Source organism: Leptonychotes weddellii, chromosome 4 (assembly GCF_054177405.1).
Source record: "Leptonychotes weddellii isolate Sample4059 chromosome 4, ASM5417740v2, whole genome shotgun sequence".
In the NCBI taxonomy this organism is placed as follows: domain Eukaryota; kingdom Metazoa; phylum Chordata; class Mammalia; order Carnivora; family Phocidae; genus Leptonychotes; species Leptonychotes weddellii.
Genome location: NC_138372.1, coordinates 36,599,397 through 36,627,182, shown reverse-complemented (window position 1 = coordinate 36,627,182; position 27,786 = coordinate 36,599,397). Strand labels below are relative to the sequence as shown.

Sequence of the window (27,786 nt, the reverse complement as noted above, 5' to 3'; positions counted from 1 at the left end):
TACATGTCACAAGGGGAGTAGAGTGTCTTCTTGTGTATGTGATAACATTATAATATTTACCATCAAAGTTGACTGTAATTCTCTATATGAGTGCACATCTTTGTATTTTCAAACATAGAATATCCTAAAGAAGAACATCTTCAAAAAGTACAGGATCTATGAAAAATAAAATATGCTGCATGAAAATCTAACAGAAATTTCTTAATAAAGTTGCACAGCCCTTTGGACAGAGCATAATCATGTTAAATGTTCAGAATTGCTAAGTTCTCTAAACTAGCAATCAAGTCATAATCAGTTGTCAAATATGACATTTCTTATACATGTATTGATTTCTTTCTGTAATGTTGATTAGTTGAAAGAAATGCTTAACTTCAGTTATCTAGAAAATCCAGTGACTGGATATTGCAAATTAATTGTTCACACAGTTGTAGTTGTTTCCCCTTAATTGTGTGAATTTGTGTCTAGGATGCAGCGCTAAGGCGTGAAGCTATAGGAAGCCTCTGAATGTAATCGCATTACATATTCTTTACAAACAAAAAACGTGAATGTTTTTTTTTACTGTTACTGATAAACACCAAGGATTATTATAAAATATTACCTTATTTATAGCACAGCTTAAATTGAAAACAGTATATCTTTTCTATGCCCCAGGGAAAAAGATGTTTCAAGGGCCCCAAGCTAAAACTTGTGTTTGAGATACTTTATTTTTACAAACCCTATTTAAGTCAAAAGTTCTATAGCAGATAATATGATGGGCGTGTGTGATGTAAATTCTAGTGCTTTTAAAACTCAAAATAAAACCTCTGGTATTTTATGTTTGCTCTGTAACTAGAGCATTGAGTTTCATAAACAGTGCTAAAGAAGATCTGCAGGGGGAATGAATTGCATAGGGTAAATGGATAATGAAAATAATATTTCATTCCTGTTTTCCCTGTCAGAGGCAATATTATAATAGTGGTTCTCAAAATATGGTCCATGGTTCTGGAGGTCCTCTAGACCCTTTCAGTGGATCCATGAGGTCAAATTATTTTCATGACAGTAAAAAGACTTTTCCATTTTTTTACTGTGTTGACATTTGCACTGGTGGCACAAAATCAATGTTGTGTAAAACTATTGGCACCTTCACACAATCAAGGTCATGACCAAAACTATACCAGTAGTCATATTCTTTACCTCCATTTTGTGCAATTAAAAAATTATTTTATTAAATTTTAACCCTTTTTATAGTTTGTGTGATACAATAAGAGGTATGGAGAATGCGTTTCTGCTGCATTTCAGAGTTCAAAGGTAGTCTCAAAGAAAAGCACTTGTGTGGTTGCTTGAGCTGAACTACTAGTCATTTTTTCTTCGAGAACATCACTTTTACTTGAAAATAACTGACAGACAAACTATACTTAGATAGCCTGGGTATTTGGCAAACATTTTCTACAGAATGAACAAAGTGAGTCTATCACTTCAAGAAAAGAGAACTGACAGTACTTGTTGCCAATGATAAAATTTGAGCTTTTAAGCAAAATGTTATATCCTCCACCATAAGATTGACAGCTTAAATAATTTTCTGATGACATCAGCTGTAATGTTAATATGATTTTTTTGATATCATATAGTTATGTCAACATTGAAGATAAATGCTTAAGTTAGTAAACCAATATTTTCCACATGACCAGTGCATGATGTTATAAAATAATGCACAGGTAAAAGATCCATTCAAAGAGTGAGATAGGTCAGTGGATCTTAATATAGCAAAGTACAAAAAGTTCATTAATGGTTTCAAATTCTTCACATACTTGAAGAAACTTCCACTTGTCAGTTTGGGTGTATCAAAGAATATTTATAATTATTTATTACAATACTCCTCCCTTTTTCAACTATATATCTATGTGAGGCCAGATTTGCTTCATAAATTTCAGCTAAGGCATAAGACAACATATTGTAACTGGTTTAATATAGAAGTAGATGTGAGAATCCGGTTATGTTCTATTAAGCCAGACGTTAAAAACATTTGCAAAAATGTGAAAACAATACCATTCTTCTCACTAGACTTTTCCCTATGGAACATAGAGCCATTTTTCATAAAAATCTTGTATTTATAAACATGTAATGGGTTTAGTATTGTTACTTTTAATGAATTGATAAATATGTTTTAAGTATTTCAGCTTTAATTTCTAACACAGTAAATGTTGATAAAAATAACCCACATAAAACTTATTTCAGAATCTCAGTAGTTGCTAAGGGTGTAAACAAGTTCTAAAAACAAGTTTGAAAACCACTGCAGTTCGTCTCCCCCTCCGATTTCCCCCCCTTCTTAACCATGAGAGACTATGGACTCTGAGAAACAAACTGAGGGCTCTAGAGGGGAGGGGGATGGGTTAGCCTGGTGATGGGTATTAAAGAGGGCACGTACTGAATGGAGCACTGGGTGTTATACGCAAACAATGAATCATGGAACACTACATCAAAAACTAATGATGTAATGTATGTGATTAACATAACATAATAAAGAAAAAAAAAGAATTTAAACAATTAAAAAAAAAAGAAAGAAAGAAAGGGAAACTCAAAGATTTGCCCAGTATCCAAATCTACATTGAAGGTACTCCTAAACTTTTTGCCATTTGTTATATCTATTCATAATAACTACCAGTGATCGTGTGTCCTATATACAGAGGTAGTATTATCTTCATTTTACTGTGAAGGGAATTGATCCTTAGAGAGCTATAGTCAGTCACTCATTCACTTATTTATTCATTTACTAAGTGAATATTTATTAAGCCCTTGTCACATGCTAGGCAATTTCTAGGTACTAGAGATCATATAGTTTGTAAGTAGCAGAACTAGAGTTAGAACTATGACTACAAAACTAGTTCTGCTTTCTCAGTACCATGATTTTTTTTGTTGAGGACCACACATGCTCCCTAACATGCTGCCAGTGGTCATAAGGAAAATTGAGAAACAGACCATTGAAAGACAATGTTAGTCCAGCCCTACTCCAAAATAACACTAACAAGGATACTACTTGTCCTATTTCATCAATGGGACAGGAAGACCTCTGCTCAGGCCCTGAAGGAAGATGGGTTCTTTGCCCATAGTCTTGAAAGAAGAGAAGAATTGCTATATCTCTATGGATTTCTCTGTTGTAGATGTATCGAAAGCAAGCAACAGGAGAGTGCATTCAGGAAATAGCATATATCTGCTATAGGTTTGTTATGGCCTTGGACAGGGAATAAAATAGCATTAAGGAAAATCAAACATTTTAATATTCTCATAAAACCAATATAACATTGTATGGTAACTAACTGGAATTAAAATGAAAACTTAAAAATAAATACTCATAAAGTTTATAGTATAGTCATTTGAAAGCAGCTGAAAGAGAAAAATATCAACTGGGCAAAAAAAGAACTCAGTTTTTTTAGAAAATGAATTACTATCTGCTTCACCAAAGAATTTTTAATGATAGGAGATAATTCTAAATAGTGTATTGAGGTGGCAAAGAGAACAGGCTTTTGAGTCACTCATTTAGTTTCAAATTCTTGTCCCACCACTTACTCAGCCTGACCTTGATTGCACAGGCTACTCCAGCTCTCAAGGCCTCATTTTTCCTTCTCTTTAAAGTCAAAATCCTAATGATACCTTCAAAGAATTGTTGTGCAGGTTAAATGAGGTAATATATATAAAGTGCTTAGCCTAATTACTGGCATATAAACAAATGGTAGTTGTTGCTAGTATTTTTAAGTAGATAATGTTTCTGTAACTTGTAAGAACTTTTGATTCTCATTACTTGGACATTGTTCTTCATAGAGCTGAAAATCTTTCTCATTAACAGATGGTTCCTTCAAATCTACTGTATTTGAAATTTCAACTGCCTATACACTGCTTTACTCTTTCACAGTGAACATATGAAACTTTTCAATGAAAATATGAAAGTATTTTAACAGATACTAGCATAGTAGTCTGTCATTTTTATTAGACTGTAGCTGTTCCTTACTGATTAATTCTAGAATGATTTTCCATTTTATAATAACTTCACTAATGTGAAATTTGGCAATCTCCATGTGTTGCTAGGTAACACAACAGTGGATGAGTTAATGATGAGACTCATGGCTGCAATGGAGATCTTCACGGCCCAACAACAGGAAGATATAAAGGATGAGGTAAGATGAAAGGTTAAGTAGACCTTTAATAGGATTTTGATGAAATAATTTGTCAAAAGGAGACGCTTGCCTATGTCATGATTGATAAATGAGTATGATGAAGATGGATTTCCAGATTAACCAAGGACTTTTATGCCATTGAGTTTACCTTTCAGTCCATTCTTTTCATGACCCCAAGACCCAACAATTTGTTTAACTTTATGGACATTTATACTTGTTAGATTTGGAGTGGTGGCAGGAGGTCGATTTGCAGGAAATGAATTCTGAAGCATATTTACAAAAGAAATGACAGTCCAGGAAATCCTGTGCACTATGTGGTTTTTTCACTCACTTTCAGGATCCTTTTACTCTTTTAAATATTGAGGTTGATTAGCAATAAACACATTTTACATTTTTGAAGCACTGTGAGAATTAGTAAAAGATCTCCAGAATTCTGAATTTCTCAGTCTCCTGAATATATTCAGTTGGTATAGATGGCATGAGTGTGGAACCTCAAATAAAATAATAATAACAGCAATATTGATCATGACAATAGTACTCAACTCTTACTGAATATTTATAATGTGCGAAGCACTGAGCTAAGCACTTTACATATATTATCTCATGTGATCTCAAAACAACCCCATGAGGTTGTATATGAGTCACACAGTTCTGGCAGAAAACACATGGCACTTTCAAACTGGTTTATATGAGAGCAATTTAACAAGAGAACTGTGTATAAAGGTAAGGGCAGGGTTTATGGAAGTCAGCAGTGGATAGTACCCACTCTAGGGCTAAAGGGAGCCATTACCACCTGTAGGCCTAAAGGCCTTGGAGAGGGTGGTATATCGAGAGGACTATATCTGATAGAGGAATATAGCCAGTGCTTGGTGACCTGTTAGGGAGGAAACCAGGGAATAGCTTTATTTTCCTTCCATACTCTGATCTTCTGCTAATATTACCTACCTAACCTGTATGCTCAAAGGTGAGAGAACCTCCCTGGGCAAAAAGCTAGGATGGATACTGAGGGGCAAATGGGAGATAGTCTAGCACAGATTGGTACTATATTATCTCCACTTTTCAGGTGAGAAAACAGAATCAAAAGGGTTAGGGGCGCCCGGTTGGCTCAGTGGTTAAACGTCTGCCTTTGGCTCAGGTCATGATCCCCCAGGGTCCTGGGGATCTAGCCCCGCATCGGGCTCCCTGCTCCACAGGAAGCCTGCTTCTCCCTCTCTCACTCCCCCTGCTTGTGTTCCCTCTCTCGCTGTGTCTCTCTCTGTCAAATAAATAAATAAAATCTTTAAAAAAAAGGGGTAGTTAAGTTAATTTACCCAAGATCGCACAACTAGTAGGACCTATAATAATCTCAAGTAACTATTAGTGCTCTATCAGTCAAAAAATTTCCGGATTTGGAGACTAGCCTAAAGATAAAATATGAAACACATGTTAGCATTTGTTAATTTAAGATGCTCAGTTCACAGGTATTTCTTAAATTGTCCTTCCTAATATTTTTAACTGAAAGAAATCTTTCATGGACAAGTAGGGAGAGTTTGATTTCTGAGCAATGATGAAAAGTTTCCAGCTATAGTGAGTGTTTTCACTATAATACCCATTGGCTATTGCAAGTGGAAAACATGTAGACAATTTTAATATAAGGTAGAACCACTGTATTTTACCTTACTTGCTTGTCTCTTTCTTCTGTTAGACTGAGTTTAAGAGCCAGAGTTGTATCATATTCACATTTATAACTGTATCCTCCAACAGTGTACCTAGGACAAAGTAGCTACTCAGTAAATTTTTATTAAATGACTGAATAAATTAATACTTGGGAAGAATTCATATGAAATAATGTTACTTGAAAAAAATAATTCTTGATTGCAGTGGTGTAAAACCTGATGTGTCCATATTAACAAATATGAAAACTTAGAGTGCTGTAACTAGTTTAGAGTTTTATACACATTAGGTTTCTTTTATTGCGGGAAAAATGATGTTTGTAATTTTCCTTAATAGTCAGTGTTTCATTTACTCAAAGAAAAGGTAATCAGGTATATGGTGGAAAGATGTTTATCTGTTACTCTATAAATTGACAGTGACATTTTGAAATAATGAAGTACTGTACTTACTTAGGAATTTGTAATAATAGGTGTGTTGCCATTCAAGATTACGTTTATCCTGGAATAGAGGCATTGATTGACAATAATTCACTAAACACATTCTTCAGCCATTTAAATCTTGAGTCTCATTAGTACTAGATTTACAGATTATGCTGTATAATAATATGAATGCACAATATTTGCATGCATATTCCCAGTTCATTCTTTCATCTTAATTTGTGTTCCTCGTAATTCATTGGTAAAGAAATTGACTTTAATTCCTTTAATACTGAGCACAAAATTTAATATGAGGGTTACAGGGAAAATCCAAGGCTCCATATTAATTGAAATTTTTATTGAAATTTAACTGCAAGAGGTAAGGATTTCTCTTTGTTTTTAGAGTGTCTTCATGAAAGTTATCATTCAGTGCATAAGTAGAGTTCCTAAGAAAAGCCTTTCTAGGTTCAAAGACTTGTTTTGGACTATGCGTAGATCCTAATGGATTTGGTATCTGCTGAGTATGTGACAAGAAACACTGTCCCTTGTAATTGTGAATTTGCCTTTACTCTTAAAAAAAATTTCCAGTAACACTTTACCTGAAGCTTGCAATGAAAATCAAATTCATAAACAGGTTTGGAGAATGGCTTCTGAGGCCTGAATTTATATAAACTTAACTTTGGTTCAGTTACATCCATCACTTCAGTGATTCCATTGTATTAGTGCAACCAGGGATACCTATACTATACAGCGTTTTTATTAAATAGAACCAAGCCCAAACATTATATTCTGAATGATTCTTTAATAGCCCAGAATGGACTAACCTTTATATCACTAATTATTTTATTTCTAATCAGGAAGTATACATTACATGAGCCTCTTGTTTTTGATAGAACTGCCAATATAGCTTTATTCACAGACATTTTCATTAGTGGTATTAGTTTGGTTTTTTAAATGTTAACTGAGCATCTATCAAGTATATAGCACTGGGCTCAGTCTTGGGGACAGAGGTACTTTGCCACAATGTAGGCTTATTGGCAAATATCACTACATGATGGTAGCCTGTTTAGAATCAGAACATGTAGACTCTATTTAGAATCAGAACATTTAGAATCTGTTTATGCTTACAGCCTGGTTCCAAACAGTAGATACTTTCTAACATGTAAATAGATTCAGTTATTTTCATATGCCCTATTTTCTTTTGCCGTTAGTAATCCAGAAACCTCTGATTACTAAGAGTTTATGATACTTAGTTCCTAATCTGTTTATTATTTCATTCATTTCTTTGTTCATCCATTCAACACTTAACTTATTTAGAATCCTCAGTATCATAGGTGCAAGGATTACTTCTTTCCAGATTTTCTATTTCTTCCTGATTTAGTCTTGTTAGGTTGTATGTTTCAAGGAATTGATCCATTTCTTCTTAAATGATCTAATGTATTTGCATATTGGCATATAATGGTTCATAGTAGTCTCTTACAATCCTTTGTATTTCTGTGCTATGAATTGTAATATCTCCTCTTTCATTTCTGATTTTATTTATTTGAGCCCTCTTTTTTTTCTTGGTCAGTCTAGCGAAAGGCTTGTTAATTTTATCTTTTTTAAAAAATCAGCTCTTAGTTTCATTGATCTTTTCTTCTTTTTGAAATATAATTAACATAAAATGTATTAGTTTCAGGTATACAACATTGATTCAATAATTCTATATATTATTCAGTGTTCACCATGATAAATGTAGTCACACTGATCTTTTCTATTGTCTTTTAATCTCCATTTCTTTCTGCTCTGATATTTGTCATTTTTTCCCTTCTGCTAACTTTGGGCTTTGTTCTTTTTCTAGTTCCTTGAGATGTAAAGTTAGATTGTTTATTTGAGATCTTTCTTCTTTCTTGATGTAGGCATTTATCACTATGAGTTTCTTGCTTATAATTTCATTGGCAGTGTCCCATAGGTTTTGGTACATTGTATTTCCATTTTCATTTGTCATAAGGTATTTTTTTATTTCTTCTTTGATTTCTTCTTCAACCCGCTGGTTGTTCAGCATCGTGTTGTTTAAGCTCCACATATTTGTGAATATTCCAGTTGTCTTCTTGTAATTGATTTCTAGTTTCATACCATTTTGGTTGGAAAAAGATTGATATGATTTCAGTCTTCTTAAATTTATTAAGATGTTTTTTTGTGTGCCCTAACATATGGTTTATGTTATGGACAGTGTTCCATGTGTGCTTGAGACAAATGTGTATTCTGTTGCTTTGGGTAAAATGTTCTGTATATGTTTGTTAAGTCCACTCTGTCCAGCACATCATTTTATTCAAATGTTTCCTCATTGATTTTCTGTCTGGATGATATATCCATTGATGAAATTGGGGTATTAAAGTCCCCTACTATTATTGTATTGCTGTCTCTTTCTCCCTTTTAGGTCTGTTAATATTTGTTTTCTATATTTAGGTACTCCTATGTTGGGTGCATAAATATTTTAAAAAGGATTCTTTATCCAGTGTTTTTTCTCCATAGTTAGTCCCAGATCACAGAAGATAATAATTTCTCTCATCTTGATTTGTATATTCATTTCATAAATATTTATTGATCTTTTCCTACGTACTAGACACTATGTAAAGCACCAGTACCACAGCTATGTGCAAGATAGATAGGGCCATTGAGCTTACAACACAGCAGTTCCAATATAGTCTATGAAGTAACCAAGTAGATAAAGCCCTGGGAGCACCTAGTCAGAGTGAGCTAGACATGCTGTGTAGGCAACTTGACATAGAGCACACAGAAGGGCTCTCACATTCTCCAGGGCCAGCTATGAGGTAGGTAGAACAGGTGAGAATGAAGATAATAATGACAGCCACTCTTCAGGTTCCTGCTACATGCCAGCCATAGGTATTTCTCAGTGTGATTCCTAGACTACCAGAATACTTAGCTACCTACCTAGGATTCCAGGCAGTTAGGTATGACAAGCAATGTAATCAGTTTTGTTAACATTTTCTTTTGTTAACATTGAAATGTAAAATAAATTGTGATATCCCTCCAAATCCCATTTCATTCATCATATCTGTTAAAATTTGTTAGACTGCTCGTGTACAAGAAAGATTGCATTGGATATTTTGTTTAGACAAATTCATTTAACTGGGGCAGTTTACTTTGGCTTCTGAACTTTTATGTCATTCACATGTTATTGTTAAATTTGCATTCATTTTTCCTTGCTTAAATTAGTTATATTATATTCTTAATTCCCCAAAATTGATCATGGCTGAAATGTGGTTCATTGAAGCATAAACATAATGATGAAAATAGTATAATAAATATTGTAAATCAGTATAACATAGTTCAAACTAATTCAACATTAGTGTAAACATAATTTAGAGAACTCCAGTGCTAGTATAGACGATGCCAGGACAGCTGACTCTAAATGTGATGATTTCATATTAGCTGCCATAAAGAAAAATTTTTTTGATTGAGAGGCAAATATGTGAAAGTTGATTGTATAGAAGAAACAATCCATTTCCCACTAGTGCCACTATTTCTGAGGTTTTTCATAAAAGCATGAAGCTTTCAGAGTTTTTGTTTCATTATTAAATAAAGGCCAGTGACCTATCTTTCTGTTAAATCAATGGATTTTTTTTCAGTACAAGAGAAAAATAATACCACTAAAAAAAAAAATCTTATTGTGCAAGGCAGAGAAGTGACCAAACCACAGATGAGAAATTGTTTACAAAGTGCATTCCTTGAGGTAAAAATGAATGCAAATCCTACTACTGCCAAAAACTGTAAATTCATCTCCAAAGTTAACAATAAAAAAAATACTCAACAAGACAATAGAATGATTTCCTGGGAAAGTACTTTCTCAAATTACACTGTTGAGTGGCATGCAATGGCAATAGGATGGTTTGTGGAAGAGCAATGACCACATTCTGCATGTTATGCTGCTTTATAGTTAGATTACCACTAAGATGTGCAGAATAAGAATCAGTTTTTAGCATATTGCTATTTGTATGTATACAAGGTAGAAGTAGTCATCACTGTTCATTCTGTTTATCAGTGAGAAATATATATTACAAGAGAAGTTTTTAATTTAATGATTATTTTGCAAACTTTGAGTTAGACTTAAAAAGATGAAGAAGAATTGGTACTGATGACAAACTAACTATATTTCAAAGGACACCATCCAGAAAGTGAAAGGACAGTCCACAGACTAGGAGAAAATCTTCACAAATCATATATTTAGTAAAGGACTTATATCTAGAATATATAAATAATTCTTACAACTCAATAATAAAAAGACAAATTACCCCCATTTAAAAATGGACAAAGGATCTGAAAAGACATTTCGCCATGGGAGATATACAAATGGCCATTAAGCACATGAAATGATTTTCCACATCATTAGTGATCAGGCAAATGCAAATCAAAACCACAATGAGATAATACTATCCCACACAAACTGCAATGGCTGGAATCAAAAGATAACAGGTGATGGTGAAGATATGGAGAAATCTGAACCCTCGTAGACTGCTGGTGGGAATATAAGATGGAGCAGCTAGGGCGCCTGGGTGGCTCAGATGGTTAAGCGTCTGCCTTTGGCTCAGGTCATGATCTCAGGGTCCTGGGATCGAGTCCCACATCAGGCTCCCTGCTCCTTGGGAGCCTGCTTCTCCCTCTGCCTTTCTCTCTCGCTCTGTCTCTCATGAATAAAAAAAAAAAAAGATGGAGCAGCTGCTTTAGAAAACAGTATGGTAGTTCCTCAAATGATTAAACATAGTTACCATATGATCCAGCAGTTTCACTGATAGTCATGTACCTAAAAGAAGTGAAAAGATATGTCCATACAAAAATCTGTGCATGTGTAGCAGCTTCTTTCTAGATATGTCTCCTGAAGCAAGGGAAACAAAAGCAAAAATAAACTATTGGGACTTTATCAAAATAAAAAGCTTTGGCACAGCAAAGAAAACAATCAACAAAACTAAAAGGCAACCTATGGAATGGGAGAAGATATTTGCATATGACATACCCAGTAAAGGATTAGTATTCAAAATATATAAAAAACTTATCAAACTCAACACCCCCAAAATGAATAATCCAATTTAAAAATGGGCAGAAGACATGAATGGACATTTTTCCAAAGAAGACATACAGATGGCCAATAGACACATGAGAAGATGCTCATCATCACTGATCATCAGGGAAATACAAATCATGACTACAATGAGATATCGCCTCACACCTGTGAGAATGACTAAAATCAACAACACAAGAAACAAATGATGGCAAGGATGTGGAAGAAAAGGAACCCTCTTGCGCTGTTGGTGGGAATGCAAACTGGTGCACTCACTCTGGAAAACTGTATGGAGGTTCCTCAAAAAATAAAAATAGAACTACCCTACAATCCAGCAATTGCACTGCTGGATATTTACCCAAAGAATACAAAAACACAAATTCAAAGGGATACAAGCACTCCTCTATGTTTATACAGCAGCATTATTTACAATAGCCAAGATATGGAAGCAGCCCACCCGTCCATCCATTGATGAATGGATAAAGAAGAGGTGGTATATATATATATAAAAATATATATATATATATACACACACACACAGTGGACTACTATTCAGCCATAAAAAAGAATGAAATCTTGCCATTTGCAACAATGTGAAAGGAGCTAGAGAGTATTATGCTAAGCGAAATAAGTCAGTCAGAGAAAGACAAATACCATGATTTCATTCACATGTGGAATTTAAGAAATGAAACAAATGAGCAGAGGAAAAAGGGAGGCAAACCAAGAAACAGACTCTTAACTACAGAAACTTATGGTTACCACAGGGGAGATGGACAGGGGATTGGTCAAATAGGTAATGGGGATTAAGGAGTGCACGTGTTGTGATGGGCAGCAGGTGTATGGAATTATTGAATCACTATATTGTACACCTGAAACTAATATTACACTATATGTTAACTGGAATTTAAATGAAAACATTTAAAAAAAAATCTGTGCATGATTTAAAGCAACATTATTCATAATAGCCAAGAGGTGGAAACAACACAAATGTCCATAAAGGAACAAATGGGTTAAAAAAAAAAAAGTGACATATGCATACAATGGAATGCTATTCAGCCATAAAAAGGAATGAAGTTCTGATAGATGCTACAATATCAGATAAATCTTGAAAACATTATGCTAAATGAAGTAAGCCAGTCAGGAAAAAAAAAAAAACAAAAACACAATTAGGCAAGAAAAATAAAAGGCATCCAGATTGGAAAGGAGTAAGTGAAATTATCTCTTCAAAAATAATATGATCTTATATGTTGAAAACCCTAAAGATTCCACACAAACTATTAGAGCTGATAAACACATTTGGCAGAGTTACAGGATATAAAAATTAAAAATCAACCAGTTGTATTTATATACACTAGCCAGGAAGATTTGAAAATGAAATTTAAAAAACAATTTCACTTATGATTGCATCAAGAATAACAAAATACTTAGAAATACATTTAACCAAGGAGGCCCAAGCCTTGTACACTGAAAACTATAAAATAGTGCTGAAAGAAATTAAGAAGACCCAAATAAATGGAAATACTCCCCTATTCACAGGATTGGAAGACTTAATGTTTAGATGACAACACTATCCAATGCTATCCATAGATGCAGTGCAGTCCTTATCAAAATCCCAAAGGGGTATTTTTTTCAGAAATAGAAAAACCCATTTTAAAATTCATATGGAACATCAAGAAACCCTGAATAGCCAAAACAATCTTGAAAAACAAAGTTCATGGATTCATACTTCACAATTTCAAAACTTACCAAAAACCTACAGTATCAAAACAGTGTGGTACTAGCATAAAGATAGACATAAAGACCAATGGAATAGAAAAGAGAGCCCAGAAATATACAGTTGGTTTTCAACAAAGGCACCAAGACCATTCATGAGGAAGGAACAGTCTCATCCATAAATGGTGCTGGAAAAACTGGATACTCAGACACAAATTGTGAAGTTGAACACAAACCTAGCACTGTATACAAACATTAACTCAAAATGGATCAAAGACCTAAGTTTAAGACCTAAAACTATAAAACTCTTAGAATACAACACAGAGAAAGATCTTCATGACCTTGGATTTGGCATTAGTTTCTTAAATATGACACCAAAAGCACAGATAACATAAGAAAAAAACAGGTAAGTTAGGCTTCATAAAAATTAAAAACTTATTGGTGTATAGAAATGCAACAGATTTCTGTACATTGATTTTGTATCCTGCAACTTTACTGAATCCTTGTATCAGTTCTAGTGTTTTTTGGTGGAATCTTTTGGGTTCTGCGAATAGTGAAAGTTTCACTTCTTCCTTCCCGATTTGGATGCCTTTTATTTCTTTTGATTGTCTTATTGCTGAGGCTAAGGACTTCCAGTACTATGTTAAATAGAAGTGATGAGGGTGGACATCCCTGTCTTGTTCCTGACTGTAGAGGAAACTCTCTCAGTTTTTCCTCATCGAGGATGATATTAGCTATGGGTTTTTCATATATGGCCTTTATTATGTTGATGTATGTTCCCTCTAACCCTACTTTATTGAAGATTTTTATCATGAATCAATGTTGTACTTTGTCAAATACTTTTTCTGCATCTGTTGAGAGGAACATATGGTTATTATCTTTTCTTTTATTAATATGGTGTATCACATTGATTGACTTAAAATATTAAACCATCCTTGCAGCCCAGGAGTATCCCACTTGATTGTGGTGAATGATTCTTTTAATGTACTGTTGGATTTGATTTACTAGTATTTTATTGAGAATTTTTGCATCCATGTTCATCAGGGATATTGGCCTATAGTTCTCTTTTTTAGTGGAGTCTTTGTTTGGTTTTGGTATCAGGATAATACTGGCCTCATAGAATTAGCTTGGAAGTTTTTCTTCCATTTCTGTTTTTTGGAATAGTTTGAGAAGAACAGATATTAACTCTTCTTTAAATGTTTGGTAGTGGGGCACTTAGGTGGCTCAGTCAGTTAAGCGTCTGTCTTCAGCTCAGGTCATGATCCCAGGGTCCTGGGATCGAGCCCCGCGTTGGGCTCCTTGGTCAGCGGGGAGCCTGCTTCTCCTTCTCCCACTGCCTGCTGCTCCCCCTGCTTGTGCTCTCTCTCTCTGTCAAATAAATAAAGTCTTTGATAGATAAATAAATAAATAAATGTATGTTTGTTTGTTTGGTAGTGGTGCAGTCGGTTAAGCGTCCAACTCTTGGTTTCAGCTCGGGTGATGATCTCAGGGTAGTGAGATCAAGCCCTGGTTTGGGCTCTGCACTCATCAGGGCGTCTGCTTGGGACTCTCTCTCCCTCTCCCTGAGCCCCTCCCCACTGCTCTCTCTCTTTCTCTCAAATGAATAAATATATCTTTAAAAAAAAAAAAAAGTTTGGTAAAATTCCCCTGTGAAGCCATCTAGCCCTGGACATTTGTTTGTTGGGAGATTTTTGATTACTCATTCAATCTCTTTGCTGGTTATCAGTCTGTTCAAGTTTTCTATTATTTCCTGTTTCAGCTTTGGTAGTTGATATGTTTCTAGGAATTTATCCATTTCTTCCAGGTTGTCCAATTTGTTGCCATATAATTTTTCATAATATTGTCTTATAATTGTTTGTATTTCTGTGGTGTTAATTATTTCTCCTCTCTCATTATCAACAATAGCCAAATTATGGAAAGAGCCCACATATCCATCGACTGATGAATGTATGAAGAAGATGTGGTGTGTACACGCACACACACAGGAATATTACTCAGCCATCAAAAAGAATGAAATCTTGCTATTGCAACAACATGGATGGAACTAGAGTGTATTATGCTAAGTGAATTAAGTCAGTCAGAGAAAGACAAATACCATATGATTTCACTCATATGTGGAATTAAGAAACAAAACAGATGAACATAGGGGAAGGAAAAATAAAAGATAAAAACAGAGGGAGACAAACCATAATAGACTCTTAAATGGGATGACTGGGTGGCTCAGTCAGTTAAGCATCTACCTTTGGCTCAGGTCGTGATTCTGGGGTCCTGGGATTGAGCCCCATGTCAGGCTCCCTGCTCAGCGGGGAGTCTGCTCTCCCTCCCCCTGTGCTCCTCCCCACCATTCATGTGCTCTCTCTCACAGTGCACTCTAGCTCTCTCAAATAATTAAATAAAAATTTTTTAAAAAAGAGACTCTTAACTGTAGAGAACAAACTGAAGGTTGCTGGAGGGGAGGTTGGAGGGGTGATGGGCATTAAGGAGGGTACTTGTTATGATGAGCACTGGATGTTATATATAAGTGGTGAATAACTAAATTCTACTTCTGAAACTAATACTACACTATATTTTAGCTAATTTGAATTTAAATAAAATTTAAAGAATTTTTCTTCTAAAGAAAATTTTTCTTTTGGAAGAAAAAAATGATTTCAAAAGGAAAAAAGATGTGAGATATATATACATACATATGTGTGTGTGTGTATATATATATATACACACATATATAATGGAATACTCAGCCATAATGAAAAGTTGCCATTTGCAATGACGTGGATGGAGCTAGAGAGTATTATACTAAGTGAAATAAGTCAGAGAAAGACAAATACCATATGATACCACTCATGTGGAATTTAAGAAAAAAAACAAATGAGCAAAGGGGGGAAAAAGAGAGAGGCAAACCAAGAAACAGACTCAACTATAGAGAACAAACTGATGGTTACTGGAGGGACGCAGGCAAGGGGATGGGTTAAATAGGTTTGGAGATTAAGGTGGGCATTTCTTGCGATGAGCACTGAGTGTTATATGTAAGTGATGAAGCACTAAATTCTACACCTGAAACTAACATACAGTTACACTATGTGTTAACCAGCTGGAATTTAAATAAAAACTGGGAGAAAAAAATTAAAATCTTTTGACCTTCAAAGGACACTATTGAGAGAGTGAAAAGACAACCCACAGAATGGAAGAAAATACTTTCAAATCATATATGAAAAGGGTTTAATATCCAGAATATATAAAGAACTCCCACAACTGAACAACAAAAGGCAAACAACACAATTCAAAAATGGGCAAAGAACTTGAATAGACATTTCTCTGAAGACATTCAAATGGCCAACAAGCACAAAAAAAAAAAGTGTTCGACATTATTAGTCATTAGGGAAATGCAAATCAAAACCACAAGGAAATACCACTTCACATCCGCTAGGATGGCTATTATCAAAAAGAATGGAAATTAACACAAATCAGCAAGGATGTGGAGAAAGTAGAACCCTTGTACATTGCTGATTGGAATGTAAAGTGGTGCAGACACTGTGACAGTTTGGAGATTCCTCAAAAAGTTAGAATTACCAGATTACCCAGCAATCCACTTCCAGGTATAAATACCCAAAGAATTGAAAACAGGGACTCAGACACTTGTTCACAAATGTTCACTGTAGCATTATTCACAACAACCAAAAGGTGGAAACATTCACCAGCAGATGGGTGTGTTTAATGCCACTAAATCATACACTTAAAATAGTGAATTGTATATTATGTATATTTTACCGTAATAAAAAAACAAAACACTAACAACATACATGGATGTTTAGTACTTTTGAGCTGAGAAGTGAGAGGTTGCTGTGGGCTGGCAACATGAGAAGTTCTTGATTCTTGGGCTCAGTACTTGCCGGAAACTACTGAGAACTGACACAGGGTGGAAAAGATTCCACCCCTGCTTTCATGAGCTTTAATCCTGAGCAGTTTTTCATTCTGTATTAAATTCCAAACTTTTACTTCTTAGGGAAGCAAGGATGTCAGTTGAAGTACCTTAAAAAAGAAAGCAAGAATATGTTGAGTACCTGCTAGTGCCAAGCACTACGTTAGATACTTCCTGCAAATAATCACTTTTGGTTTTCATGATAACCTTGTGAAATAGTTATTAGCCCCATTTTATTGATGAGAAAACTGAGCATACAGTAGTTATAAATAGTTTGCCCAAAGTCACACAACTGTGTCAAAACCAGAATACATACTTATGTGCTTTTCATGCATCATGATCCCTTGTAAAGCTGAGTTACATTTAAATTGAAGATTTGTAGGATAAATGAACACTGGGTGTTATACGCAACTAATGAATCAAAAACTAATGATGTACTATATGTTGGCTAATTGAACGTAATAATAATAAAAAAAAAATCTCAAAATTTGTAGGATTAATGAAGCAGTGCTCTTATCAAGATTAGGTAGAATCAGAGTGGGCTGACCTGAGGAGTAGGTCAGACATTCCTAGATTCCCAGATACCATATTCACTTGAGTAGAATAAGAAAGTTTGTCATAACTGTCTACTCTTGTGCATGGAATAATGCTCACTGTTAAAAAGTTATATCCATACCCTATTTATTTACATTTGTTGCTCTTAAAGTGCCTGCTGATGGATTTGTTCAGCCATGCTTGACACCTTAGAGTAGAAGTTAATAATTTGTCATATATGAAACTAATGTAAAGAGATTTATGACTGAACATTGGCATTACAATTCGACACACCTGTTCTGAGCCAGCCCTTCACATTTTTTCCTTCCTTTGCCTGAGGTAGACTTCTTCATGGATTACAGTAACACTTTTTGACAAGCTTAGACTGGGTGGAGCTGCCTTGTAATGACAGAACACAATTGATGATATCTCAGTAATGCATTCTTTTTTGATTTGGGCTGTCAACATTTATTACTGTAAAGGCACTCATTGTTAAACAGCTGGTCCAACCTGCCCACTTTTTGTTTTTAGTAGAAGTTGAGTCTAACAAAATATGTTTATTTTTCTAGTTATGCAATATTAGCTAGTTTGGGGGGGAATATATATAGAATAAAAATTCTTTTATGTACCATTGTTTTAATTTTAGTGTTCTCCAAATAAAAAATTAAAACCTGCTGCTTTTTCTAAAGTGTTCTCAAGTGGCTGTTGAGACCTTCCCAGTGTCATAAACCTGACAGGCATCCAAAGAAAATGTTAACTGAAACTCTCTTAAGGCACATCCTTTAAAAAGATTCAGAAGAAACTTTTCCTGTCTTAAATATGACACTACCTAAATCCTTATCTTTAGAGACAGGCCTATTCCTTGTGAATTTTTCTTTCCCACTGGGCAATATATCTAATTACCTGTCATGCCAGCAAACAGGTAATTGCAATATAGTATGAAAACATAGCAATGCCACTAAGTACAAGATACAGAGGTGAACAAAGAAAACTTCTTAGAGGAGGAAACATTTAAGTCTTAAAGGATGATACATAGATGTTCACCAGGTAAACCACCATTAATTCATTTCTTTGGTCCCTAAGCCAACACATTTTTATTAAGGGCCTGCTACATGCCCACATTGTGCTAAGCTCTAATGGTTACAAGGATGACACAGTCCTTAGATGTTCAGTGACATGCAAACAAAGGATTCCAGTATAATGGTAAAATTCCTATGATGGAGGTATATGTAGATTGTTAAATCTGCCCATTAGGGTTAGAAAGAAAGGCCTCACCAGGAAAAATTCTTTTAAGCTGAAACTTTAAAAATTAGCATTATAGCAGGTAGACTTGTGAAGAAGTGTCTTCTGGAAGAAAAAGAGATACTTTTACAATAGATGGGTAGTTTGGAAGACTACCTCATCAGCCAAAGAAGACACATTTACACATTCTATAATTAAGATATAATTGAGGACTACTTGGTTAGATATTTCAATTCAATGATAACCATATATACCCCATTTCCTGTTAATACTTGTCTTTGCAGACCATTTTTACCATAAAGCATACCAAACAAAGTTAAGTCAAAGAAAAAATGATTCTCCACACTTATAAAATTTTGTTACTGTTAAAGGTGTAAGTGTGTTTATGTATGTAATGTTTCAGTGTCTGGACATAATAAAGGAAGATATCCTAGAGAAAATTTTAGCAGACTAGAGAAAACTATTTTAATAGAGGATTTGCATTTGGAATTCTTGGCTATGCAGTGTTGCTTTATTGAAGTCAGTCAGTGCTTGTATACTAAAATATTTATCACAGCTTTGCACAGCTTTGGAGACTTAGACTAAGAATGCTTATTACCCTTGAGTTAGAAGAGAGGACACTAAGATGCCTGATGGAGAACAACATGAACTCCAAGTCATTTGCTGATGCGAATACAAAATTTTTCAGCCATTCAGAAAAAAGTTTGGCCTTCCCTCAGAAAGTTGACCATACACTTAACACACAACTCAGCAACCTCATCCCTAGGTATTAATTCTAGAAAAGTGAAAACTTAGGTTCACACCAAAACCTATACATGAATGTTCATAAAAACTCTGTTCATAATTGCCAAAGCTGGAAACAATTCAAATGCCCTTCATGATCCTTCCATTCACCTTCACTGGGTGAATGGATAAATATACCCCTACTGAGTCAGTTTTCAATCTCTTCTTGTATAAAATAGTACCTACCTGGGGTGCCTGGGTGGCTGTCGGTTAAGCATCTGCTTTCAGCTCAGGTCATGATCCCAGCGTCCTGAGATTGAGCCCTGCATTGGGCTCCCTGCTCAGTGGGGAGCCTGCTTCTCCCTCTTCTGCTCCCCCTGCTTGTGCTCTCTCCCTCTCTCTCTCAAGTAAATTTTTTTAAAAATCTTTAAAAAAAATCTTTAAAAAAATAAAATAGTACCTACCTGATATGCATGTTTGGAAAATTAAATAAGATAATACATGTAAAGCAGGAACTAGTACCTAGTATTTGAAGTATATAAGTAAGTATTATCTATTGCTGTTATTTTTACTCTAGTCTGGGCTGAAAGGAACTTTAGAAATCATTTAATCTTAATTTCATTCTACTGTTGAGGGAACTTAAGAGTTATAGAAATTTTCCCAAACTCACATACAGAATCAGGCCTTTGTTGTTAGTTTTTCTCTTTTTAGTGCTATTTTCTCTTTACTGAAATTAAATATCTCTCTTATAATGGGACATCCAGTAGGTGTGGGGGGGTTGGAGGAGGAAAGATTTTCAAATGATTTGGAATTGTAGCCTTTTGTTTTTAAATGACATTTTCCTTTTTTTTAATTGAGATATAATTGACATCATACAACATTATATTAGTTTTAGTTGTAGAACATAATGATTCAATATACGTATATATTGTGAAATGATCACCACAATGAGTCTAGTTAACGTACTTCACCATACATAATTATAGAATTGTTTTTGTGATGATAACTTTTAGGATTTACTCTCTTTGTAACTAACATATGCAGTACAGTATTACTACCTATAGTTGCAGTGCTGTATATTATATCCCCATGACTTATTTATTTTATAACTAGAAATTTGTACCTTTTGACCACCTTTACCCATTTCAACCAACTCCACCTCTGGCAACCACCAACTTTTCTCTGTATGTATGAGCTTGGTTTTTTTGTTTGTTTGTTTTAGATTCCACATGTAAGTGAGATTGTACAGTATTTGTCTTTGTCAGACTTATTTCACTTAGCATAATGCCCTCACGGTCCATCAGTGTTGTCACAAATGGCAAGATGTCATTCCTTTTTATGGCTGAGTAGTATTCCGTTGTATATTTATATTCCATTTTCTTTATCCATTCATCCATTGATGGACACTCAGGTTGTTTCTATATCTTGGCTATTGTAAATAATGCTGCAGTGAATATGGGGGTACACATGTGGTTTTGAGTTAGTATTTTTGTTTTAGTCAGATAAATACCTAGAAGTGGAATTGCTGAATCATATGGTAGTTCTATTTTTAATTTTTTGAGAAACCTCCATACTGTTTTCCATTGGCTGCACCAATTTACACATTTTCCTTTTAAAATAAATTATCTTATGGGGCGCCTGGGTGGCTTGGTCACATGGACGTCTGGCTCTTGATTTCGGCACAGGTCATGACCTCAGGGTCCTGGAATCGAGCCCCATATTGGACTCCACATTCAGCAGGGAATCTGCTTGGGGATTTCTCTCCCTCTCCTGCTCCCCCTACTCATACACTCTCTCTTTCTCAAGTAAATAAATTTTAAAATAAAATAAAATAATCCTATGTACTTTTGCTAGAAAAAATGATTCCTTAAATCCTTTTTCATAAAGCTCTTATATGCATATGTATATATTTGATTTTACTACTTTAGCATTGTAAAGAGGGTTTACCCTTAGGAAAAGATGAACTAGAATAACTGTATTTAAAGTGCAAAGAATACAATGTATACAATCTATTCACTGCATATATTCCAGGTGTAGCTGAGACAGAGAACATACACTTTGTAGTCCTAAACTAGTTTATTCATGCAGAGCAATAGAAAAATTCAGCTTTGCAAGCAACCCGAAGTGTTTGTGTTCGAACATCTCTTATTTGGGAAGGGGGTGAAAACTTCTCTATAGCTTTTAAACCCAAATATCAATTTAAATGTATAGCTGTAGCTATCTAATTACTGTTTACTTAGGGGACTAAACTACACAATTTCTCTTTGAAAGTCAGGATCAGCCAACCATGGAGATCAGTCCTTTATATGCCTAAGAGCCCTTTCATGATGACAGCCTTCTGTCAAAAAAGGAACTAACAAATACCTGCCCCCTCACTCCCTCATTCCACTTGGGAGGAACTACCCATTCCCCATTCATGTGCTTTCTCTTCAATCACTGAACATAGGTTAGCTGGTAAAATGCTTGCTGTGCACTTCAGTACAACAAAAATTCAGTGCCTGCCATGTACCAAGCTACACTGGGAGACACAGTTTCTACCTTTCTACCCTCAGAGAGCTTGCCACTTACCTCTAAAAATGAAACCTCCGTACCTGAAGCAATTAGAGAACAATTAAGTTCAAAACAAGGAGACGTATTCCGCATACAAGTGGAATGGAAGAAAGTTCATTCAGAAGATTAAGAAATAAGAGTAGATTAAAAGAATCTGAAGAGAGATATGGTTTGAATTAGGCCCTGGGTAACTGAAAGGAAGTCCTTGCCTGAGAATAAATAGCTCATTGTCTCATGAGAGGCAACTATAAATTAGTCATTAAGAGTTTATAGTGCCATAGTGCCTGAATTCAAATCCTAGCTCTGCCACTTAGCAGCTGTATAACATTGAAAAAAATCCCTTAATCTCTGTGCCTCAATTTCCTCAATTAGTAGTTACTTGATAGGATTAAATCCATTGATACATGTAAAGTGCTTAGAGTAGTACCTGGCATCTAATAAGTACTTATGAAATATTTTCTGTAATAATCCAAACTGAGTTTGGAATAATGAGTAGGAAGTAATCATTTGAACTAAGGAGGAAGTACTTTTAAAAATGTGGAAATGTGATACAACTTGGAGTTGTGAAATGGCTTGGGACATGTGGAAAATGAGAAGTAGGGATGAGTGGGTGGCTCAGTCAGTTAAGCGTCTGCCTTCGGTTTGGGTCATGATCCCAGAGTCCTGCGATTGAGTCCCACATTGGGTTCCTTGCTCAGTGGGGAGCCTCCTTCTCCCTCTGCCTGCCGCTCCACCTGTTCATGCTCTCTCTCCCTCTCTCTCTCTCTGTCAAATAAATAAATCTTTAAGGTTTTTTTAAATTTATTTTATTTATTTGACAGAGAGAGACACAGCAAGAGAAGGAACACAAGCAGGGAGAGAGGGAGAGGGAGAAGCAGACTCCCCACTGAGCAGGGAGCCCGATGCAGGATTCAATCCCAGAACCCTGGGATCATGACCTGAGCCGAAGGCAGACACTTAATGACTGAGCCACCCAGGCACCCCAATAAATAAATCTTTAAAAAAAAAAAAAAATGAGAAGTAATTTAGTAAAGCAAGAAGGGAAGGGTTGGTAGAGGAAAGGGAGGAGAGAAGAGGCTGAAAATGTGCGTTAGGGCCACATGTTGAAGGTACTTCTATGCTCTGCTATAGAATTTGAACCTTAAACTGTGGGCTGTGGAGTCTTTTTCATTTCTTTTCAGCAGGAAGTTGACATGCTTAGATTTGTAATTTAGGAAACTAATGCTGATGACTATGACTATCACTTTGTTGGTATCTTTATGTTAGTACTTATCTTGATGTTATAATTTATCTGTTATTTTGTTTTCTTTTTGAGGTACAGTGCTTTTCGAAGTGTGGGCCATTGAGCACATATTTGTTACAACTACAGATTTTTGAGCTTCTATGCTAGACCTACTGAATTAGAATCTCTGCAGATGGGCCAGAGAATCTGTATTTTCACAGCTTTCCTATATAACAAGAGATTCTTGTATATCTTAAAATTTGAGAACCATTGGTTTAGTGAGAAGAACATAGCCTTTAGAAACAGATAGACCTAAGTATAAAACCTGATTCAGTCCCTTATAAGCTCTATATCATTGGCAGATTATGTAACCAGTTTGAGTTTCGATTTCCCCATATGTTGAGTGGAAATAGTAATACCCCATTGTGGGGGTGAGAAGAAACAGCATATGTAAAATGACTAACTCACAATAGGCCCTCATATATAGCCTTCCTTTCCAAGTTTATCTATCTCCTCCATCTAGTGAAAGAAGGAAACTATGTCTTATTCATCTTCTTGTTTCTAGTTCTTAACACAAAGCCCAACATATAGTAGGTGTACATAAGTATTTTATAAATGTATAAGTGAATGAATGAATGAGTGAATAATGAATTTTATGGGGAGGAACTAGAAGTTAGGATACCTGTTACGAGGTTAATGCCATAATGTAAGCAAGAGATGACAAGGGTCTGAACTAAGGCATCATGCTTGAAAAATGTGCAGGTTTCATTCTAGATTACCAAACAGATATGTAGATTCTCTCTGGATTGGTTTAGCCTTAACATATAAACTCTCACAAGTTAGCCCATTTCCTTTAAAGCAAACACTGAGACAGCAGTCCATCGTTTGAAATCCTGCCACTAAAGAAATTAGCAAACCAGTCTTAAATCCAGCTTTTCAACTCACCATACCACTTCTATCCAGATGAAAAAGAATCTTTTCTAAACATCTCCACCGGAAATTCCAGAGACTTACATTCTAGCAAAGCAAGACCGTCTCAGTTAGGACTTGGAAGTTACTTGCTACTTGTGAATTCAGTTCTCTGTTTTCATAGTCCTACAATGGACTATTTTAAAATTTCTCTGTTTAAAACTTTGGATAATTAAAGTTTAAAAAATAACCAATTAGTCTAGCATTTAGACTCAGTCTTTGATATAATAGGTACGAAACATATTCTTTCAAGAATGTAACCTGAAAGAATGTTGAGTGTCAGGTTTGCCGTAATCCTTATTTCACTGTTTTTGAGCACAAGTAGTTCACTAATGATTTTACAGGCAAATCAGTTTAACAAATATAAACTTATAATACAAATGTCTGTAGAGCCAATTGTTCATTCACTGTTCAGTTTTTAAGGATCTGCAAAGTACCATGCACTGTTTGTGACTAAGGATACAGAAATAATAAGGAAAAGTCTCTTCAATTTGCTTAGGGTCTGAAGAGAGAAATAAACATGTGAGTAGATGATGACAACTCTACAGGATAATACAAGGCTGGAGGTACATATCAATCTCTTCCTATCTTGCTCTTCTCTATGGAGACTCCGTTGGCAATAAAATAAGTTAAACCTATATTTTTCTTTTTTTTTTTAATTTATCCTGTGTATTTTATGTATTTAGCAAATATAATATACATAATATAAGGAACATATACATCATATTTATATCCTGAGATGCATATTTTCCACATTTTTTTGTTTTTTTTTTCTTACTATGTTATGTTAGTCACCATACAGTACATCATTAGTTTTTGATGTAGTCTTCCATGAGTCATTGTTTTTCTTATTATTCACTTCATTCAGCAAGGGTAAACAGCTTATTCCCAGGAAAATCATTCCATGACTATCTCCTACACCATTTGAAGGACTGTATTTGCAGTAGTTGGAAGCAAGAAAATTTAGAGGGGGAAACACATTAAGCATGGAGATTGAAGAGAAATGAAATGACAGAAAAAGCTATAGATGAGATACCAGGTGGCCTACATTCTAATAAGCTCTGTGACCCTGGGAGAATCACTTAAACTTTCTTAGTCTCAGTTTTCTCATCTCTAAATGGGGATAAAAGTCCCTTCCTGGCTAACCTAATTATTGTGAGTATCACATGTGAAAGTGTCTTAGTGAAAGTACTTTTTAAACTTTGGAATATAAGACTTTAAAGGATTAAAAGTCTTAGGTAAAAATATAGGTGGGGATATTCATTAATACTTACTCTATTTTCCTTTCCAAATACTTAGTTAATGGTAGCTTTGATTAACAAGGAAATGAGATGTTTCTCAGAATGGAAACCACAGTGATAAATTAGGCCTCAGGCCAAGGAATTCATTCTTTTTTTTTTTTTTCTTTTTTAAGGAATTCATTCTTACCATGGAGTAGATCAGGCCTTCTAAGTCATTCCTGATTCCATTAAGAAAATGATAATTCCTTCCAGTCTGCAATCTTTGTACGTTTCAGAGCCATGTCCCACCATGTGTTCCTCTGTCTAATCCTCATAGCCTGGGTCACCCAAAAGTTGAGCAAACTTAGGGGTTTGCTCTGGGCCCTTAGGTTAAAGAACCTTCCTCCACTAGAAGCTCCTACAACCTGCAACTTAGAATGTCATTGTCTAAAGGCTGACTAAGCAGTTATGGACTAAGCAGAGTCAGTTCACCAAATAGACAGGAAAAATAGAGAGAGGGGGGTATAATTTGACTTTTCAGAAAATTCAAAGTGGTCATGAGAAAAATCAGAATTTTGTCAGACTTCTGAAATTTATTTTATAGTTTAGTATAAGCTTTTCTTCTAAATTACACATGGTGCATAACTCATACTTAGGACCACTCATGTTCTTATCTTTGGCACTGGGACACTTATCAGAGCCCTGGTACATGGGCAGTGACTTGGATGAGGTACAGCAATCAGCCAGGGAACAATGGAAAAATGCTTCGGAGACCTGAAGCTTGTGTTCATATAATTGTTCACGAACCTTTCCCTGCCTTCCCTCCTCTACCATTGCCAATCTACCCATAGAAAAATGATGCTGTTAAATGAGTGATGATTTGCCCCAGGTCCTCCCCAGTCAGTCCTTAGAAGAAACTTAGAGAAATTCAACTGTTTGGACTGAGATTATACATCTAGTTATTAGAAGGAAGAGGATTGATATTATTAGGGTGATGATGGTGATGATGATGATTAGGATAACATTTATCAAATGCCCACTGTAGTCCCAGATACTATACTAGGAGATATATATTCATCATTTCATTTCATCCTTTCCATAATCTAGCTTATGGGAGGTATTTCTCCCATTTTAGAGATATCATTGATCAGTGTTTGAAAGAGGTCAAGGAACTTACCCAAGGACATAGAAAATAAAGTGGCAAACCTAGAATTCAAACCAAATCTGTGTTTTAAGCCTGTGACCTTTTCCTTGTACTGTTCTGCCATCAGGATGGGATGAGGACTACAATCCAAGTTGTTGGTTGGAAAATGAATGTCTTGGCTGCAGTACACCATGTAGCCAATGCTATCAGGCAGCACTTGTTTTGAATGTCAATTTAATGCATCTTTTCAAGCAGTGCTTTCATCATTTATACTGCAGGTGCAGAAAAATAAAAATATTCTTCTCTCTTTTTCCACTTTGTTGATATTCAGTTCTTGGTTCTGTTGCTATCAAGACAACAGCTCATATAATTTCCCTCTGTAATTCTGATACTTGAGGGTTTTTAAGGCAACATTCACATAACAAAATTAATCATTTTATTTTTTTAAACTGTTTTTTAAGGTTTTATTTATTTAAGTAATCTCTACACCCAACGTGGGGCTCAAACTCACGACCCTGAGATCACGAGTCACATGCTCTACTGACTGAACCAGCCAGGTGCCCCCAAATTAACCATTTTAAAAGTGTACAATTCAGTGGCATTTTGTACATTCACAGTGTTGTGCAGCCTCCATCTAGGTCTGAAACATCTTCATTACTTCAAAAGCCTCTGGCAGCCACCATTCTACTTTCTGTCTCTATGGATTTGCCTATTCTAGATATTTCATACAAATGGAATCACAAAGTACGTGATTTTTTTTTTTGTCTGGCTTCTTTCACTTAGATTCCTCCACACTGTAGCATGTGTCAGTACTTCAGTTTTTTTATGGCTGCATAATATTTCATTGTATGGCTATGCCACACTTTGTTTATCCATTCATCTGCTGATGGACATTTGGATTGTTATTTTTCCCTTCCTCTCACTGCCCCCTTTTTAAATAACAGCCATCCTAGTGGATGTAAGGTGGTACATCATTGTTTTGATTTGAATTTCGCTAATGACTAATGATGCTGAACATCTTTTCATGTGCTTCTGGCCATTTGTATATATTCTTTGGAGAAATGTCTAATTCTGATACTTTATTTTTTTTTTAAAGATTTTATTTATTTATTTGAGACAGAGAGAATGAGAGACAGAGAGCATGAGAGGGAGGAGGGTCAGAGGGAGAAGCAGACTCCCCGCCGAGCAGGGAGCCCGATGCGGGACTCGATCCCGGGACTCCAGGATCATGACCTGAGCCGAAGGCAGTCGCTTAACCAACTGAGCCACCCAGGCGC

At 35.3% G+C, this 27,786-nt stretch overlaps 1 protein-coding gene across 3 annotated transcripts in view; it reads left to right on the top strand.

Moving 5' to 3' along the window:
- The window catches only part of FAF1 (Fas associated factor 1), a 466,200-nt gene that overhangs the window by 380,095 nt on the left and 58,319 nt on the right, over positions 1-27,786 (top strand). For all 3 annotated transcript variants that reach the window (XM_081816911.1, XM_081816912.1, XM_081816913.1), the window contains exon 14: positions 4,060-4,148. In XM_081816911.1, the coding sequence (XP_081673037.1) occupies positions 4,060-4,148 (89 nt within the window). The remainder of the gene's footprint in view (positions 1-4,059; positions 4,149-27,786) is intronic.